Source organism: Haliotis asinina, chromosome 15 (genome assembly GCF_037392515.1).
Source record: "Haliotis asinina isolate JCU_RB_2024 chromosome 15, JCU_Hal_asi_v2, whole genome shotgun sequence".
In the NCBI taxonomy this organism is placed as follows: domain Eukaryota; kingdom Metazoa; phylum Mollusca; class Gastropoda; order Lepetellida; family Haliotidae; genus Haliotis; species Haliotis asinina.
Window position 1 is genome coordinate 10,035,665 of NC_090294.1, and position 20,827 is coordinate 10,056,491.

Genomic DNA, 20,827 nt, shown 5'->3' on the forward strand with positions numbered 1-20,827 from the left:
CAATGTGTGAAGCCCATTCCTGGTGTCCGAAGACCTGGGATTCTCCTCTGCCGTGATATTGATGGAATATTTTTTTAAGATGGCAAAACTGAACTCACTCACTCTCTCACTCATCAGATCTTTGGACCTTGTGAGGACTCAGAATATATTCCAGTGCCCCTTGCTTGTCTGCCTGTTGGGATTTATTACAGAGTAATTGCTCCCTGTGCACTATGTCTCTCAGCTGGATCTCATGGTACAATGAAACCCACAATAACCTGATGTCCCAGTGTGGTGTTCCTATATTTACATGATTAATTACATGTGATAGCTGGAACATTGCTGCCATGAAAGCTGAAACAGTGCTGACTCTGGCAGAAAACCACATCTACTCTCCAGTTCAAATATCAGAGATTCATATTCATTCACTCAATCTACAGAAAAAGCACCTAGCCTTACATAATTAGTTATTATCTTTCTTTTTCTTTCAGGTTTTGTCTGGAAACATAGAAAACATTCAAATAAAGGAAAAAGCAAAATTTCCTCAACATTTCTTCCCGGAGGTAAGTGAAAGGGGCTACTTTGAAAGGTTTCAAGCTTTATTCTTTCTAAAGGATTTTACAGTCCATCCAAGGCCTAAAAGCATGCCATCACAAATATTGGAAATTTCAATTAATGAGTGAAATTGTCAAAGAAAAGGAGATTTCCACTTTCTGGTAGTGAAATAGTTGTTTCATGGCTGAAGTCTTCTTGTGCATTTTATTTCCTTCGTTGCACATCAAAAGCAGAAATTGATGGGCACTTGCGTGTGAAAGTATTGGTGTTTTACATCCTCCAGTGAGTAATAACACTGGTGAGGGCCTTGTTCATGTTAGGGCTCTGATCATGTCCTTATGAGATTGGGAACATATGTCAGTATGACCTCAGTGTAGTAGCACACTCCCAGGCTGGGATATTGTAGTAGTTGGTAGTAGAACTTATAGTATTCAGGCCTACCTTCCCCTCTGTGCAGAAAAACACAGGAAAGTCCACAGTAATTGTAGAAACAGTAACATAAACATAACACCTCGCTACTGAAACAGAAAAAAATTTTAAATCACTAAAATTGGATAAAAAACAAAAAGCCTGCAACTTTGAATTGTTGCATGCGTATATGGAAGAGGAAGTTTTGACCTCATGTTGCCATTGTCCACTTTAAACCAAAATACAAGCACTTTTTAATATATTTGTGGTGTGTTATTTGGCAGTTATCATACTTGTGTGCACACTTGTTTAGTTCACTTCCCATTCACATGAAACGATTTACAGTAATTATTTCGGCATAGTCAATACTTTTTCTACGTGAGGTGATTGACGTTTGCTCTGAAATTTGAAGAAAGCATGGATCATTATGCACATGCTCAATAGAGGTCAAAGTTTACTGATATAAAAATATTGTGAAATTGTCAGTTGAAGTATTGCTGTTTTTATTCAAAATCTTATTTTAGAATGGGCATGTTTTATCATTTTTGCTTTGAAATTTTATTAAGGTATTGATGATGCAACATTGTGGTCAAGGTGTCCTCTCATCAGGCCAAAAGTCCAGATTGAAATCCATTTTGTGAATTTCCTTTAAGATAAATTTAGGACAAACAAGACTGTTACAGATGTCCATGACACACTGTTATGACTTGTTGAAGAATCTAGATATCAGCTGGCCTGTTAACATCTGGTAAGGTAATGCTGAAATTGGGATAAAGTCACATGATAGATTGATTTGCACATGATGTGTGGAGCTGAAAGTTGTAGTAGATCCTTGAGACACAACTCACACACAATCTGGAAGCAACAAACTGTTGACTGAGCATCATTTCATGATTCGAACAATGGGTAAAGGGGAGTCTGCTTTAATGTTATGGGGAAATCTATAAACTCCTACCCACCAATGAACCTCTGTTTCTTGATTGGTTTTAGCATAGAATAGGTATTCTTTTGTTGGCTTATTGTGTTGAACGATCTCTCTGATATTCATACCGTTACATTTATGTGAATTTTTTATGTAACCTGTCTGTGAAGTTGTTTTTGTTGAGAAATTTATTATCATTGACTTCAGTGTGTTCATTGAATTGTTAAAATGCTAACTGATATCAGCACTTTGAGTAAGTCAACTATGCAGGTCTATAAAGTATGCACATCATTCTTTCTCCATAAAAATACTGAAGTCAATTCTAAAGGGAAATCCAGCTGTGGTTGTGGTATACTGAACTGGCACTCATTTGATGAAAGAATTGATTTGACATGAAACACTTGCACAGTGTCCAGTTGATTGAAACTGAGATCAAGTGAATATTGATTGGCTAACAGCAGGGGACTTGGTGGCAGATATGTAGGAAGTGGGTAAATAATTGGATTTAGCATATAATGGGAAGGTTAAAAGGTAGGATAAATCCATTGCGGAAAAGGAATATCCAATGGGATCATGGATAATTATGTCTAGTGAAAGCTAGGACAGGAAGTTCTACTTTCACTTTTTAGAAATGGTCGTGAGATGGGGTAGCCTATTGGTTAGAATGTCAAATCCCCACATGGGTACAATATGTGAAGCCCATTTCTGGTGTTCTATGGCATGATATTGCTGGGATATTGCTAAGAGTGGTGTAAAACCTAACTCACTCACTCACTGCAAATGGCCATGGCATCATCTTTGTCTATCACTAATAGAGACACAATAGATAATTGGGTTTCTGATACTTATCATAAAATAATAGTCTTATAATAATAATGACAAAGGTGATCTTTGTCATTGACAAGTTATATGTTGGCTGTTTAACTGACACCTTGGTTTAATGTGGGTTCAGTTACTGATGGCATAATGCCAAAGAAATAAAAGAATAGTACTTGTTAGATACCTGGGATGAGGTGTTGTTAAGGTGATAAATCAAGGACTTGATAGCTTGGAACCAGTGTTCTCAGTGAAACAACACTGTGCAAAATTGGATTAGTCTAGACTGGTACACTTAGGACATGCATACACACACACACTCTCGCATGGCTGTTCTTTGCCTGTCAGCCTCAGAATCAAGCTAAATACATCCTTTCAAATACCTTGGAAGACTCCCAATAACATTTGGTCAGACCCTTATCCTCAAGGTTAAGTCTTGCCACTGTTTGCCATGTAGGATCTCCTGCAGTTCCAGCAGTTATACAGGCTTGATGCATGAAGCAACTGTATTGATCAGATGGTCAGGTATTGTGATCACATCTGTTGTATATCTATATCTGCTGAACATATTAGATGCCTGCCATGTCATTCAGTTGTATTGATCAGATGGTCTGTGTGAACGTGGCGTATTACGTGTCATCACGTCGAGACAGAATTAAATCTTGTTCATATTACTGATCACTGGTTTGTTCCATCCAAACCTTTTGCAAAGCTCTATTGCATACCCGAACCCAGTTTCCCAAAGATCTTGTAAGCCTAAGATCTTGTAACCTTTGTCGTAGTATTCTTTCCTCCAGTACTGTAACACAGAGGTACGAATGCTACAAGAAAAGTTAAGAGATCTTAGGCTTACGCGAACTTTGTGAAGCGGGGTCCTGGAGTATTGTTAAGGGTGCTAAAAACAACAAATACTGTTTACCAGTGAAGATGCTGATTTGCATTAGTCCTCAACAACCAATGCTAACTAGTAACTAACAGAATTGGGTAGTCAGACTCACTGACTTGGTTGACACATGTCATCATATCCCAGTTGCATAGATCAGTGCACATACTGTTGATTAGAGCTGTGAAGATATATCATAGTATCAATAATCGTGATACTTTATTGGATGATAAATATATCGATACTTTTTTTGTATTGTGATACGTATCGTTGAGCTTGAAATTGTTAATTTTCACTAGAAATTGACGGTTATGTCAAAATATACCCTTTTACTTGATAGAAAAATACACATTTTTAAAGAACATAACTAAAGATAGCATATCGTGATGTGCATCACATGGAATCATATTATTCGATATCATGATATGTATCGCTTCTTGAATTATGTGTTTCATCACAACTCTACTGTTGATCACTGCATTGTCTGGTCCAGACTCAGTTATTTACAGACTGCTGCCATACAGCTGAATATTGAATAGTGTGATGTTAAACAACAAAGTTTGTTTGTTATAATACCTAACATTCCTGAGCATTATGACTGCACATTCCAGGCAACATCGCTTAATACACATAGACATGCTTCTCATATCCCTGGGGTGGTTGGCTAGCCTTGTGGTTAAAGTATTTACTCATCATACCGAAGACCTGGGTTTGATCAGTGTGTGAAGCCAATTTCAGGTTGCCATGATGTTACTAGAATATTGCTAAAAGCAGCACAAAACCAAACTCGCTATTATATTCCTGTATTGCAGGAGCCACTAGTTGTTTATATATTTTGGGAAGTGCTAGTCCAGGTCATGTTGAAGGTACATACAAGAACCTGCTGCATGAGGAGTGCTATAGTGGTGTGTTGGCTGGTAACAAGTGTACATGTGACATTGACACACATGCAGAGTGATTGCACCAGCAAAAAGTGGCTATATATTTTGTTTCTTGCAAATCTTTACAAACAGATTTACGGTCCCTGTTAATTTGAAAGTGGACTTTCCTCTCTACCCTGTTGCCCTTGTTACAGATTTATGTCAGTACTTGTCATGCACTTCTTTACCACATTAAGTAGTCTGGTGCAACATTTAGATTAGTATTTGGGAAAACAGACAAAGGACATATACAGTACAAATACTGAAGATGGATTTGAGTGTTTTCATACTTCAGTGTTTAACATGCATTGAGTTAATGTATACACAACACAAATGCTTATTTAAAAGTCTTTGTTGGGTAGGCAAGTGGTGAAAGCATTAGCTCGTCATGCCAGTGACCTAGGTTCATTTTCCCCCATGTGTGAAGCCCATTTCTGGTATCCCATGTTATGATAAGGCTGAAATATTGTTTGGAGATTCCGAGGATTTATTTTAGAAGCAGTTGGCACGGTTCTGTTAGACAAAGTTTAACAACACCACTATGATCATTAGTCTCTACTGCAGTATAGGACACCAGTGAACCAGGTAATCTTGTGTAGCAGCGCCCCATGAAGATCTGGGGTAGAATAGGTCTTCACCAGCCCATACTTGCAATAAAAGGTGACCATGCTTGTCTTAAAAGACGGGATTGGGTGGTCAGGTTCCTTGACTTGGTTAACATATGTATGTCATCTGTTCCCAATTGTGCAGATTGATGCTCATTTTGTTTGATCATGGATTGCCTGCTCCAGACTTAATTATATGCAGACAGCTGCCATATAGCTGGAATATTGCTGTGTGTGGTGTAAAACTAAACTCACTATAATGGTTGTCTTCCGACCTGTGTCACCAGTAAGAAGAAGTAATAATTGTTATGATTGAAGTGAGATTTTTCAAACCTGTACAGCTGATATACAAAACATGGTAGGCCTCATCATGTTTATCACACAACGATATTCTATTTCAGTCAAACACTTTTTCTTTGTTCCTAATGTACTTTTATAACATGGATGTTGCCAGTCTGTCTGGACCAGTGGTGTATATCAAAGGTTAATAATTGAAAACAGGACTAGAGAAGCTATAGCTTACATGATCATTAGTCCAATCAACCTGTCCTGTAAGTAGAGGGTTGTATACTTCCCAGTTCCAGTGCTATCTTTATCATGCTCTTCAAGCAGTTGAAGCGTATTGTGACCTTGGTTTTAAAAGTATGGTACCCTGTGTCTGTGTTTCACATAAATAAGCCAACATAATGACATATTGGGGAAATAATTATTTCAAAGATAAGGTAAGGCACCATCAAAGGTATTCTAATTAGCTTTGTATGTTTTGATACCATTGTAATGTTTTACTATGCTATAAAATATCAGTGTTTTATTTTGAGAAGAATTATCCCTGTACTGAAACCTATGACATCATTGCCACTATGATCAAGGGCTGGTGTTTTTTCACAGCTAGGATGTTGTAAATGCCTAGCATGATTAATGAATGAAATACTGTTCCGATGAGGCCCTTCATGTTGCTCTGGAAACAATGATTAGAAGGGGAAAAACTCACCTGATAAAGATCCTGATTTAGAAGTGTGTACTCGTCATATGTGTTTGGGGGCATCAGCGCCATGGAGTCTAAGGTGTTGCAATTTATGTACTGACTTGCATATAGCGGGAATGTCAGAGATCATGGGCTCCAATTCCAGTTTGCCCGACAATGTTTCTGGGTTTGTCAGCACATACCTATACTTTATGGTTAATGGTATCATCACGTCAGACTTTTATCACAGATCAAGTTCATGTGCCTTGTCATCTGGAATGTTGTTAAACCCAACTCATTCGATTGTTCGCCTTCAAGACATGAGAATTGTTTGCGGGTTTCTGGGAGTTTAATTTCGTTTTGAATGTTTTTAGACTGATGTCAATCTGCAATAAAAGACCCTTAAGATGTTCATCTAAATTTTCAGTGTTTTATATCCTTTGCCATTTTCATGGATGAATATTACAATGGAGACACCAGAAAATGGGCTTCCCACAATCTACTTATGTGGTGATTCGAACCCAGGTCTTTGGGCATGAGAAAAGGATGCTTTAACTACTAGGCTATCCTAGCACACACATGGTTTCGAAATCATATATGCTTCTTGCAAGGATTATACCAGTTTGAAGTTTACCCAGCTTTGAGGATGAAAATGTGTCAACAGTGGACTTGTTTACAATGTTTAATGTTTTGTTGATAATTAATCAGTATGGAGTATTTGAATATGTTCATGACATGCTGTAGAATTTGACAGATAATACTATCAAACTGGCTTAGTAACCAAGTATACAATAGCTGACTCACAAGGCTCTGTGGTAACTTGAAAACATTCAGCTGTCACACTCTACAGACCATGTCACAGTGCACAGACAGTCAACTTTGCTATGGCAGAGGTGATGTAGCCATGAGGGTGAAGTGTTTACTGTCACACCAACACACCATAAGACATTCATTGGTTCCCAGAGTGAACAAATTATTGTTTTCCAAGTAGGGGTGTTACCTCAAATTTTGCTGTTGCAAAGCAATGTGACTTTTCACACACTCAGTTGCTGAACCAAGCAGAGGTTCATGTTCATGAAGGGAAGCGAGAAGGTTATCATTATAACATTATCAGATGCAGTCATAATAATTCCCTTTTTGGTACTGCTAATCTTTAAGTAAGAAAGCTAGCAGCTTCAAGAACCATTCTGGATGGAAATGAACATCTGTACTGGTATCGGTAGTTACATCCATTGTTGCCGACATAACACAGCTGCCTGTCTAGCAGTGTTGTGCAGCACCTACATCAGACAGACCATAGCTGCACACTTAAACCTATGAAGTATCTACTGATGAACAGAAAACCCTTCACTCAACTTCACACCCTTCACCTCCAGCTTGACCTGACATAAGGAGAACAGGCAATGATTATTTCGTCTCCATAGTTGCTGTCAATGTGCATGTGAAAAAAATGACCAACTCCCTTGATCATTTCAGGGTAACCATTTGACCAATGTAGGCTGACGACCTCCATTCAAGTCTCTTATGTAGTTGCTGCTCCTGTCTTAATGGGACATTGTTACAAGGGCTTAAAATGTTTATTTCTTTCTCCATCCATCCATTAGTACAGCCATTATTCCATCCACTCATCCATCCATCCATCCATTCATCCATCCATCCTCCCTCCCATCCATCTTACCCATCCAGTAATGCAGGGTTTTCACTTTTTCACATAGGTAATTTTTCACAGAAGAATATATGGATGAGACAGTGGCACCTACAGTATTCTGTTTCTGATTATATCTAGCTTATGGCATTCAATCATCAAGCCAAAGGTCAGCGTTTTGATTCATAATATTGGTACAAAGTATGGATTCCATTTCAGATGTCACCAGCCATGTTGCTGAATATTGATATTACAACACGTATTCACTTACTGACTTGACCACAGTATTCAACCTCTATGTATTTATTCATTTTCAGTTCAAATGGTCACGGAAAGGTTTCTTGAGAACAAGGTGGAATCTGAATAACTGGTATGTTTAATGTCCTTTCTTTGACTTGAACTCAAACAAAAACAAACTTTCCTACTCTGCAATCATGAATTATCTCATACCCCAACAAAAACACTGACCAGACGAATCATTATGTCAGAAATCAGTATTGGTCTTTTAGCCATTCTGTAAAGTATCAGAAGGATTTATAAAGCCACAAACCTTTTATCTTATTTGCTGAGGTCGAAGCTGAAGACCTGGAAGTATGTTGATTGTATGCTACATGCTCAGTTTTATTAAAATGTCTGTGTGATTCTGCTGTATTTGTGTTAAGAATGGTTAGGTGTCCCTTTCTGTCATTATGCTGTGGCAGTATATATTGAGTTGCACAACCTGTGACTACATACTGATGGTTTCTGCAATAAAATTCATAAAAACTCATATTCTTCAGTGAAACTTTGCAGTGAAACTTTTCAGAAGTGTTTAACTTTCAAAGCTTTAGATGCTCAAACTTTCACAGCCATTCCAATTGAAGGAATATTTTTTTAAAATCATGTTCCATTATCTGTTTACTGAGTTGTGATATCTGTCTTTTTCAGCATATTTGATCTTGTGAACATCCATTTATTCCATGATGCTTCGAATATCATCGCCATGCAGGCTGTAAGTATGTTTCAGCCATGCTCATCGCCATTGATTTTCTCTCACTAAAATCTCAAAGATGCATGAGCAGGTCTTAGGCACCAAAGAATACTAATGATGAGATCTTTTCCATGGGTTTCTGGTCGCAGATGATGTCAAAATTTTGATTATATCATTGATTCAAGAATTGGAACATTGATATCTGCTGTGTGCCGTGTTGTCAGAGCTGACATGGAAAACTGTGCCAGAGTTGCCAGAAATCTTCTGACCATTGATTGTCCTCATGTCAAGGTCGCCGTGACCTCCCTGTAATGGTATTGCTGTGTTATAACAAGTTTGTTGCATTGATTTGTTCCTAAGTGATTGAAACTGTTGTTCCTTGCTCTCTGCTTGTTATACGTAGACCTGTTGTAACAGATTGCAATAAGATTAGACGTTGATGTGATGAATGGGCAATCATATCTTTAGTCTCATGCGGTTCTTATTTGTAATCGTTAAAACAGACTGCCAAGTGTGGCTTTAAATCAGGACAGGAGTTGCCATAAATTTCATGTCATTTGATCTTGTTACTTTCATGAGAATCATTCAAATTTTTATGGATCATTGTATATGACTCAAAGTTTGCTCACTTTGCTAGCAATATGATTTCAGTCATTTGAGTGTGCTGTTAACAGGGGGCTGTTTCTAGAGGTTTCGCTTTCAAGAACAGTTTTTAGATGAATCTAATAAACTGCTGCCATGATAATGAACAAGTGTGTGGATACAGGAGCATTACACATACCCATTATTATTACTATTACCTCATATTTTAGATTTTATCATCATCGTCCTATTTGAAACTTTAAGAAATTTCAAGGGAAACTGACAGTGTTCAGTAATACCATTCACCTCCATGATGAGATGAGTAAATTGTTTTGTAAGGATCGGGCTATGAAAATGCTCTGGCAGAAATGAGGATATTTTCATATACTAGTAATTATGGTATAAAAACTCTACCCAGTGACTGAAACTGGCTTGAATGTTATGTTTTCAGAGCCCCTCAATATACAACGGAAACCGGCAACAGGCACTGATGCACACTTTGAAAAGGTACGGCAAGTATATCCCATTGCTTCAATCATATGCCAGGGCAACATATATTTCTTTCATAAAATTCTTTCCGTCAGTGTTGCTTGCTTATCAGATGCCAGGCTTTTATTCAGGATATAATATGCAGGATATTATTGTTTTATTTACAAATTTTATTGAAGATATATTACATAATGATATAGTGCTATCCCTGTGTGATTCTTTGCTGCAGTTTAACATACAAACCCCACTCAACAGCTAGTGTACTCACTGCTTAAAAAGACTTGTGTTATTCCATTAATACTAAATACAAAGTTTCTGTTGGTATGACTTGGTATGAAACCCATGGGGGTGGTGGGTGACCTAGTGGTTATAGCATTTGCTTGTCATGCCGAAGACCTGGGTTTGATTCTAGACACTGGTACCATTTGTGAAGCCCCCACCATGATATTGCTGGAATATTGTATTATTCATGTAAAACTTAACTCGCTCACTCACTGAAATTCCGCTGTCTAGGCAAACACTCTATCCTCTACATCATACAGTCCTGTGAGATTCTGGGTTAGATTTACTGAGTAGGCTCTGAGCCGCCTGGCAGGACCCAAGGTGATCAAAGCCCACATGCTTGTGACTTGATTGGTCATATATTATAGTACGACCAGATAATTACTTTCAGATGAATCACTGTATTGTCTAATCCAGTCTGTTTTCAGAATGTTATCATATTGCAGCAGTTTCTAATGTCAAAGAAATATTCCAATAAGAATTTTGGTGTTCCAGGTTTGAAGGAGACCAGTATGAAAAGGTTCCAATGTTAATATTTGGAGACTTCAATTTCCGACTCGATACAAATCTTCTAATAAAGGTGAGCTACTTGTCATACTTAAGAGATGTTTCTGCCTGTAGGTCCCAGATTTGGAAGGTATTTTATGTCTGCTTTAAGGATGGTCTTTGGCCACTACCTGTATTCAACTCATTTAAGGATATCGATGTTATCAATAACCTATTGTGTAATCATAGTGATAGGTACAGAACAGGAGACTCCTCTTTATTGGGTTGTAAAGGTACAGTTGAATGAACACTTTCACTATGCAGTCAATGGTAGCTTGTGTTGCAGATATTACTGACTACTTGGTGCCTGGACATTGTAACATTTTCACTGGTGTTATGCTCCAAGTAAATTCAAGGTCATTCTCTGTTAGATGTGATACTGACAACTATGTTACATCTGTGAATGACTGAAAATGATATGAAATCTTTTCACTACATGTTCTGTTCACTGATGGTATGTCTTTGTAGGCCCTCACAGCCAAAACAACATCTGAGCAAACACTAGGAAAGAAGGACCAAATCAGTAAGATAGTTTACACAGAGGAGGGCAATGAGAAGGTGAGGAAGACTAGGACTTAAAGAATGGTGTTGTATTGTGCTGGTGCCTGGTGCCTGGTGCTGGTGCTGGTGCATGGAGCTGGGGCTGGTGCTGGGGCTGGGGCTGTTGATGGGGCTGTTGCTGTTGGTGGTGCTGATGTTGGTGCTGCCGCCGGCATTGGTGTTGGTGTTCCAGAAAGGCAGAGAAAGCTGATTTTCAGGCTTCACTCATTCATAAACTTTATAACAGTGAATAATGTACAAAATATACTCCTATTTGTAACTAAGACTTGTACCACTGTCACACTTACCACTGAAACAGTATTTGTAGCAGAGCTTGTGTGAAGGAGAGTTTTGTGCAGAATTATTATTTATTTATTAACACATAGATACAGTATTAAAGACCCAAAGATGGCTGCTCATTGCCAAAAAGAATGTGAGTAAAGGTGTAAATATTCAGTGATTTGAAACTTGTCTGGAGCCCTCATCATTGTGTGGAACACAGTGGTGTAGTGGTGAGCGTGCTGGCCCTGGGAAGGGCACTTAGTCCACATTGCACTCAGTCCACCCAGCTGTGTAAGGTTAATAATATAACCCCAGAGAACAACATCAAGTTGGATTCTTTGCTCAAAACTTACCATTATTATTATTACTATTAAGTAAGAGCTGGGAGCACTCTGAAACAATTAGTTCACTGTTTGTTGTTTCAGGTTGTGTTGACAGTAGAGGCTAAGGGATTTGACTACCATGACAAGCATGAAGATCTGTTCTTCAACACAATCAAGTGGGTAGGTGCCACTTTGTGCACCAAGGGACACTGCAAGCCAGTCAGGCGTAAAACTTTAAACAATTGTGCCATTGTACAAAGTGATCTTTGTGCTATGGTGGCTGTGACCCCCATACCTTAGCTTAGACTTAAGGTCTTCTCACTATGGTCTTCACACTATGGTTGATTTGTACAACAGTACCCAGATATCATGTTGTAATGTTTGGCAGGCTACATGTGCTGAGATACCGGTGTACCAACAGGCTGCTGGTATAATTTTAGTTCAGTGAATTTCATGGTATTGCAGCTTAAGGAATAAAGAGAAAGTTAATTGTTGACTTGGTGACAGTCAGATAGCAAGGTATACTGAAACATTCTCAGCTTTTGATAAGAAGTGGGAGTTTCCATGTGGGGTCAGTATGAGACTCTTACTTTGATATGTTGTCCTCCAAATAGTATTTGATATTGCCATAGAACTGAAGCACAGATAGCTTCATTGAAAACTAATAAACCATATATAAATGTTTTCTTATTTATGGTAAACAAGTACCTCCATGTCCCCTTCAAATCAATTTGGATTCATTTTGTAACATACATGTTTCAGTGTATCCACTTTCATAATACAATCATGACTTATTTCTCATCAAGTGTTTACTTGGCAGTATTATGATTTCGGCATGTTGTATGTATTGTTCAGGGGCCTGTCATAGTGTTTATCACAGTGTAAATTCTCCCCTTATGGTCTGTGTTGTTTGTATGTTGTTTAGTTGAAGCAGTATGACACCGAGATGACTCCGTTCAAAGATAGGTTGTCTGAATATGAGATCAACTTCCCTCCAAGGTAAGCATCTTCACAATATCAGGCCAATTTTCGGCCCCATTGGCCTCACAACAAAAACACCCACACTCACTACTGAACACCCTGACTCATTACCAGTCATCAAGATTCACAACCAAACATGTAGATCCACCAGAGAACAGACACACTGACAACCGAGCATCGAATTCCCCACCAAGCATTCAAATACCCTTCCAAACAACCAGATTCACAACCAAACATCTACATCACAGCAGAACACGCACACTGAAAACCAAACACCTTGTTATCAAGTAATCACCAAAAGAGCACCAAATATTCAAATTCACTTCCAAGTAGACAGATTAGCCACCATTAATTCAGATTCACTTTTAAACATCAATAAAAGCTACAAAACACTCTGTCACAAGCTGTCTTGTCTCATTTTGGTAACTGCAGGAAGTTACTGAGAATGACTGTTACTGATGATGTGTCTTTCTACAAGGTCTTGGTGAGATACACCAAATACATAATCTTAACACACAATTATCGACACAACAGATGCATTGAACATATTGATAAAAAAAACATGTATGTATACAGTTGAATGTCTTGATGCATTTAGGTGCCCTTTTCTTTGATCTTTGGACAGCAAAATACACTCACCCCTCATGCTTTCTATGAATCACAGATTAAAATAAATGAATCAAAACAAGGCATTTAATGGATAAAAGATGTACAATAAAATGTCTTGACACTTTTGATGAATAATCTGATGCATTATTTCCAGCTGTATTGGTGTTTTGTGAGATTCATTCACGTGAATGTGTTGAGGATATATGTTGTTTAAATCTTGTTTTTCTTTCGTCAGTTACCCTTTCAGCGAGGATGTGAATGATGGGAAGTCATATATGAAGACGCGCTGCCCCTCCTGGTGTGACCGGATACTCATTTCTCACAGTGCCAAAGACATCATCTTCCAGGTGAACTACAGCACCAAAATATACTGAACAGCAAAAGAAATTTTATTTACGAAAAAATGAAATCTCATAAAAGAAAATGTTCATGCTTATGTCTTCTATTTAAAGCCTTGACAAAAAGACAGCTACATTTCTTTTGCTGTTCAGTATATGTTTCCTTGGATTCTTGAACAGAACTGGCTAAATGTTGGCAAGAAATGACTACATTCCAAATCAAAACTAAAATGTTCCTATAACTGGTGAATGGGGAGGTTTGGTTGGATGGATTAGGAGTGAGTGAGTTTAGTTTCATGCTGCACTCAACACTATTCCAGCTATATAGTGCTGTCTGTAAATAATCAAGTCAGGACCAGAAAATACAGGGATCAACAGCATGAGCATCAATTTGTGCAATTAGGAACTGATGATGTGTCCGTCAAATCAGCGAGTCTGAGCACCTGATCCTGTTAGTCGCCTTCTACAGGGGTTTGTACAATCTTGAAAAAACCTGGAATTTGGCCACTTAGCCTTGAATTTCAAGTTAAGGCTTGGTGAAGTGTAGATTGTGTCTGCTAAGAAACATCTAGAGTGTGGGTGTCAGTGTGGGTTTTTATAAAAACAGACTGCTTACAACTGTTTTTGCAGTGCTCAGAAGTGGTGTTTTTCGTTAATATTTAATATTGCTTTTTAAGTTTACTTTTATAATTGCTTGTCTGATTGGCCTTAACTTTTGCCCAGAAAAGCCTTGAAAAGCCTTGTAACAGCCTTAAATTTTGGTCCTGAAATTCTGTACAAAATCTGAGCTTCGACAAGCATGAGTCAGTACTCAGTATTCTAAGCTGAACCTCCATGAATCGGATGGAGAGGATGTAACATTATGCCAATGTTTTGCAGATTTAAATGCAAATCAATTGATCTTGAACCCACTTTGGTGGCCGATTGAACCCCGACCCTCAACTGATTTTCATTTGAAATCACTTCCACCTGTTGCCATCCCTGATGTAAACAACCCAGGAAATATTTCAATATACTGACCTACCATATTTTCTATAGTGGTTATTATTTCCTGTTATTAAAGGGCCCAAGGTTCCCAGATACTTTAGTTCCTCACTTTGGCATCCCACAAACATTAATGTCTCTTTGGACTTTCTGTGATTTGTTGGGGTGGTGGGGTAGCCCCTTGGTTGAAGGTGTTCACTGATCATGCTAAAGGCTCGGATTCAATTCCCAGCAAGAGTTATTGTGTAAAGCCCATTTCTGGTGTCCCTTGCCATGGTATTGCTGGAATATTTGCTGAAAGTGATGTAAACTAAACTCACCCTGTGATTTGTTGACAAGGTGTGACAGCTGTTGTGACAAGGATGTGTCGATCCTAGATCATCCTGTATATATTGTATGTTTTCAGGATGAAAAGTTTCACCGACCCCAGTATAACTTAATAGGGAAAGAAGTTTGTATGGGCGATCACAAGGTTGGTGTCATTGTTATTGATGGAAAAACATGTATTAAGAATGTAGTTTTTATTGTATTCAGTTTTATCAAAATATAACTTCATACATTATATTTGTATGACTGAGATGGATTTAATACTAATTTAAATGATAGTAAATAATGTCAGTGATAATATTTTCTCTAGTTATTAAATGGTATGAAATATTTGTTAATCTAAGCTATATGTATTAACGTGACATGTCAATTGCTGTATGGAGAACCTCTTTCCTTTGTGCTTCAATTTCAAAGATATCATGGGTTGCTGAAAGTTTTGAGCAGTTTTGTTTTATTCATTTTTGTACCAGACAATGAACACTTGCAAGGACAAGTTTTCAAATTAGCTCTTGAGAGATATTTTATTTACTGAAATGATTATTCGTCAACAGTATCAGTTGTGTGAAGTCCACATGAGCCCTGCTGCTGTGGAAGAGAGTGATGTTATTAGTGATGTTATTTGATTGCTATGTCAGAGCATAGGTTAGCTTTTGTATTCTGGTATTGTATCCAAGGAAACATATCATATCACATCCAAGTGATGTGTTTTGCAGTGGCCAGGTATTGATAATTAGTAGCTGTTGTTTACCTAGATTCCCTTAGTTTACCCAGTTGATTTAGTTTACCTAAGTTTACCTAGTTTACCTTAGTTTACCCAGTTGACCTAGTTTACCTTAGTTTACCCAGTCGACCTAGTTTACCATGTGTGTCAAAGTGACTCAAACCGGGCATCCAGTGATTGCAGTGTAAGACTCATCTGTGAAATGTCAAATAAGAACCACCCAGACCTACCTAGATTATTTCTGGTTCCAAGCTATCCGTTAGGTTGTTGGATGCAGGTGCTCATAACCAGACAGCGTGGAATGCTGCCTGCATCAGCATTCACTCAATGAGTTGGTGGATTTCCTTTTTCAAATGATGCCATCATAGAGTGTGGCAAACAAATGAAGAAATCATCTTAGGTTACCACTGGTCTGCAGCACCGCATATGATCATTAGAAGCTACTAGAAAGAAGAGTGAGGTGAGGCTCTTGGCCTTGACTGATTGCTGCCGTCATTGCCCAGGGACACAACACAGTATGAGACTGAGGTCACAATTTTTTGGTGTCTCCACCAGGATTCAAACCTGGGCCTTTGGCGTGAGAGGCAAGCATGCTAGCCACACCACTACTGTGCTCCACAACACTTTCCTTAATATCCCACTCCTGCCAAAAAATGATTAGTCGCTAATTGTTTGACAGGAAGCTATGATTAGTAAGCTGGAGACTAATCTCCATTGTTCTTTCATGTAATCTTTCAAGACAACTAAAGTGAAATTGTTGTGTGTGTTTTATGAGTATGAATATGTAATAATGTGTATCTATTTCTCTGTTAACGCAGCCAGTGTACCTGTCCTTGCATCTGAAGCCAGGAAAAGGTAATCTCAATGAGTCCCGCTCATCCTCCACTAAATCTCCACGCAAAAAGGTGCTATCGATAAATGGGGAACATTTTGAGAGTGATGACATTATGGACATCAATATACATGACTATGCTGTATTTGAGAAAGAAAATGATCTCGTTCCTGAATTCCGGACCAGTATTCGGACCCGGACAGAGTCTGGGACAGTAATTCCTGATATTTTAGAACCCCAACCAACTAAAGTACGCAGGAAGTCTTTTCAGGAAATAGCAATGCAAGTTCGGACTTGCCAGAAAATATTAAGGCAGTGGCCGAGGATTCGCGTGCGCCATCATAGTTCATCCTCAGAGGATTTCACTGATGACCATGAGGAAAACAATAACGCTGATGAAGACAAAAACCCTGACAACGACGTCAAGTCTATTGCAACTGACATATCTCATGTGTCCTTAGAAGTTGATGACTCTGTCAAAATGACACCCATCTCTACCCCATCAGCTTCACCTAGTAGTGACAATGCTAACAAAAACCTGTTGCATGGTCCTGTGCGTGTTAATGAGCATGCTGGGTCCAGCTTCTCTCCTAGACAGTCAACTGGTAGCCCAACTTCGCCAGCAAATGAGCGCTCAAACCTTGTTGGCAAATCGAAGGTGGACTCCTGCTGTCCTGCCTGTGTGTTGTTGTGATCTGATTGTTGTTGGTGCCTCTTCTGTTGTTATGTGAGTTACTCACTTCTATACTTATTCCTTGAGAATGCCTTCCTCAGTGCTACATACTGTCCTATTTTCTCAGACTGGAGAAGTTTCTATTCTCGTGAAATGTTCTTGATTCAAGATGTGGAAACTGGAGATTAACTATGGATAGAGTAATTATTATCTGCCCGATGAATGCTACTCAAAAGACATGAAGAACACCTGATTCTTTAATGTTGCTTCTGTTAATCAGTCATGCTAATACAAAGGGGTTGTTCTTACCTTCTTTTGAGTAGTACACACACATGGCATGTTTTTATATGGACAGTGTGCAACAGTGTGGCCAATCAGCAGGAAGATACATGAAGTATGTAACTGTTCAAGATCTGATAGGGATACAGATAGGTCATTATACAGTGTTATACACTTTGCTCTATCAGTGAAAGAGAATGTCGCTATTTATAGTTGAGAGGTATAACTCCTCTTTTATCTGAACAGCTTTGAAATAAGCTCCTGGTATGAAGCAGCAGAGTGGAAATTTCAAGATAGCTATACAAGTCCATGTATCTTCCTTGAGGTGCAAGAACTGTAGAAATAACTGCTGAATCATCTGAGTTTTTAGACACTTGATATTTGTACAATTCTTGCCCAGACAATATCCTGCCTGACTTTGATTTATGATTTAAATCTTACATTTGCTCAACTTTCTTGTGTATTGTCATTTCCTGCCATTTTGTTGCTTATGTCAATTTATATGTATGTAAGTATGGATTATTTTTTCTTATGTTACTTTATTTTATTTTATAGCTTGCTACTATATATATTATAGCATGATGAATCCCAGTTGATATAAGTAATTTAATCTATATATGTGTAGTGTAGGAGGTTGTCATGCTTGACTGACTGGCGTATTCACAGAGCATGTCTGATGTCTCGGCTGTCAGAAGGTGTGGTGGTACAGCAGACATTGTGGTCACTTCCTATGTCCAGGGTTCTGTTCCCTACTTAATTAGAGTAAGGTTACCTCAGTTTCATTCCAATACAACATATTGTCATTTGGAACAAAATTAAATCATCTGAACATAGGTTTGGCACTGGTACAGACGGATGTTGTAAGTGGCACCTTAGAAGCTTTAGTCTCAGCCAAGACAGAATTTTATGATGATTTAAACTGTATTCCGTCAGTCAGTGTGGCATTTCAGTACAGATGCCGTCCCTTCATAAATCACAAATTAGTAGTTGATTCTGGATGAATTTTAAAACAGTTGAGGTTTAATTTGGACTCAAATTTAAAGTATTGAGACACTGTATCAGTCTGAAATAACTGTTGTGATTTTGATGTAGTTTTGCTAATTTTTTGCCAACTTTTTGCATGAGGTAAATAATATGCTACAGTGTCCAAGACTTTTGTAGGGTCTGTGTGCCGTGTCTATGGATTTGTGTTGTGATTTCTTCATGTTGTCTCCCTCCCATTATCCCAAGGTTGACAGTCGACACCTGACTGGACATGACATGACACTCCGTCCCAAAATCATGTTGATTGAAACTCTTGTCCTAGGCATTGCGCAAAATAGCTTATCTCTAATTCCTGCTTGTATGCAGGGGCACATATTGCTCAATGTCGTTGAAGGCATTTTGCATCCTGACTTCCAACCCAGGTCCCCTACCCAGATTTGTTTAAATACTTATCAGCACCATACCCATTGGTGGTTTACACCAAACAGGTACATGTCCTGCATCACGATAGGCTTTCCTGCCACGTCGATCTGACAAGCCATGATATATTAACTGGAATATTGTTTAACATGGTGTCAATCAAGCTTGCTTACTCATTCTTACTTTCATGAAGTCTAGATTCTCACCCTTATGCTGGAATATTGACAAAAGAGGTGTGGGGTTTCACTGACTTTTCCAATTTGAGGTGGGAAAGTTTCTACTAGGTTTCTCTATCCATGAATCTTGAATCTGCTTCAGTGGTATGTATGTATTATCTCACTTAAGCTAGCAGTTGCACACAGTATTGATTCTTTTGGTACTAATGGAATGATGGGATGAGCGTGATCTGCTCTTAGTTTGGCTGGGTACTTAAGCATGAAGCTTTGCAATTCTTTGAAAATTTCCCATAATTGCTGGTCAAGTGACAGTGTATTGTGATTGTCGTGGCCAGCACTGAAAGTGAGATTCAGCAGGCACACCAGCTACAGGTGAGACTTCACTATCTTCTCTATGTAATATGGGTGGTCAAGTAGTCAAAGGCATTGCTATATGAAGTGCAGAGTTATGTCCCTTATATCTGCAAGGATCTTCTTATGTACCCTAGTGATGATCAATGTTCTATCAACACCACATCCCCTGTCTGTAGTTTACTCAGATATATCTAACCTATGCCATTCTGAACATTTTGCCAATATTTTCTTTGTTGTCAAGTTTGTGGTAGCACCAACTCTCCCACAAATTCCATCTGAACCCATCTCATATAAATCTAACAGGATGATCATGTTCCTTACAACACAGCATTTCTCAGGGCAACCAGTCTATTCAGCAAACAAACTATTTCCTATTCTATTCCAATATAATAAAACCAGTTTTATTTCATTATGCAGTTATATTTTTGTATATATCAGAATCGAATTTTCTGTTTGACTTGTGAGTTGGTTTGCCTAAGAGAACTAACATTTAGTGTGCATGATTCTGTTTTTAATAATCATTGAGGACAATAACTTCGTGTTTCGATCAAATCCCACTTACTTTTCTGTCCACTTACCTCCACCCCAAGAACATCAATGGCCAGTTGTGTATGCTAGCCCTTGTTTCAATAAATTTTAACATGCAGACTTACATTGATGTGTCACACTCATTTCTGGGAGACCCAGCCTCTGCTCACTACTGGCAGTTTGCACTAAGCTGAATGAGACCCCTCCCACTATTGTAGGTCTCTGATGATGAGCAGCCGTATCCTGATGGCTGACCTCCATCATACCGATGACATCTTGCTGCTGTCAACATATGATGTCCTCACTCTAACACTAGTACAGCAGGAAAATAGCTGAACAATGATTAGAACCAGTTCAACATGTTTTTGGCAGGGATTTCAAAACAAATTTTTAAATCTATTATTGGAATATAGTATTTTTGAATGTAAGTTTATGATTTTCATTGAGACCAATGTTATCCAAAGATAATGTTTGTTACAGTTCCAACACCGAAGGCAGAGTTGGTGCAGCTCCCCGGGGCGGGGGATATCATCATTCCCAGTACACAGGTGAAGATCTCAGAAGTGGACACAACACGCTACATCCACATCAGGCAGGGGGACAGCTCAACTCGTGTGTTCAGGGAAACATCTGTATGACGGCAGTCTGAGTTGGTGTCTTACAATTGTCAGAAGATCTTTGGAATGATGTCTGTATGATAGTATGTTGATCTCTTGGTGTTATACAACTGCCAGGAAACGTACAGATTTCAGATTTGACTGATCTCTAGATGGGCATATTCATGTCCTCAACTTCAACAGCAGTGTCGTGATCAAGTTGAGATGGAGTTCTGTCACACTGACAGTAGAGAAAGACCTTGGTTTGACTTACTCATTTAGTAGGCAGCCACTGGACTGTCCAACCTTGGAGC

The 20,827-nt window shown here is 38.5% G+C and overlaps 1 protein-coding gene across 2 annotated transcripts in view; it reads left to right on the forward strand.

Moving 5' to 3' along the window:
* Positions 1-20,468, forward strand: part of LOC137264833 (inositol polyphosphate-5-phosphatase A-like) — a 122,681-nt gene extending 102,213 nt beyond the window's left edge. Inside the window, exons 7-18 of one of the 2 annotated variants that reach the window (XM_067800166.1) lie at positions 471-542; positions 8,015-8,067; positions 8,625-8,688; positions 9,701-9,756; positions 10,516-10,600; positions 11,035-11,124; positions 11,814-11,891; positions 12,637-12,710; positions 13,537-13,648; positions 15,030-15,095; positions 16,490-17,230; positions 20,398-20,468. In XM_067800166.1, coding sequence (XP_067656267.1) covers positions 471-542; positions 8,015-8,067; positions 8,625-8,688; positions 9,701-9,756; positions 10,516-10,600; positions 11,035-11,124; positions 11,814-11,891; positions 12,637-12,710; positions 13,537-13,648; positions 15,030-15,095; positions 16,490-17,197 — 1,458 coding nt within the window. In that variant the 3' untranslated portion in view covers positions 17,198-17,230; positions 20,398-20,468. Of the gene's footprint in view, positions 1-470; positions 543-8,014; positions 8,068-8,624; positions 8,689-9,700; positions 9,757-10,515; positions 10,601-11,034; positions 11,125-11,813; positions 11,892-12,636; positions 12,711-13,536; positions 13,649-15,029; positions 15,096-16,489; positions 20,042-20,397 lie in introns of those variants that run through there. The other variant, XM_067800165.1, reaches the window with a different exon arrangement.
* The last annotated feature ends 359 nt before the right edge of the window (positions 20,469-20,827 follow it).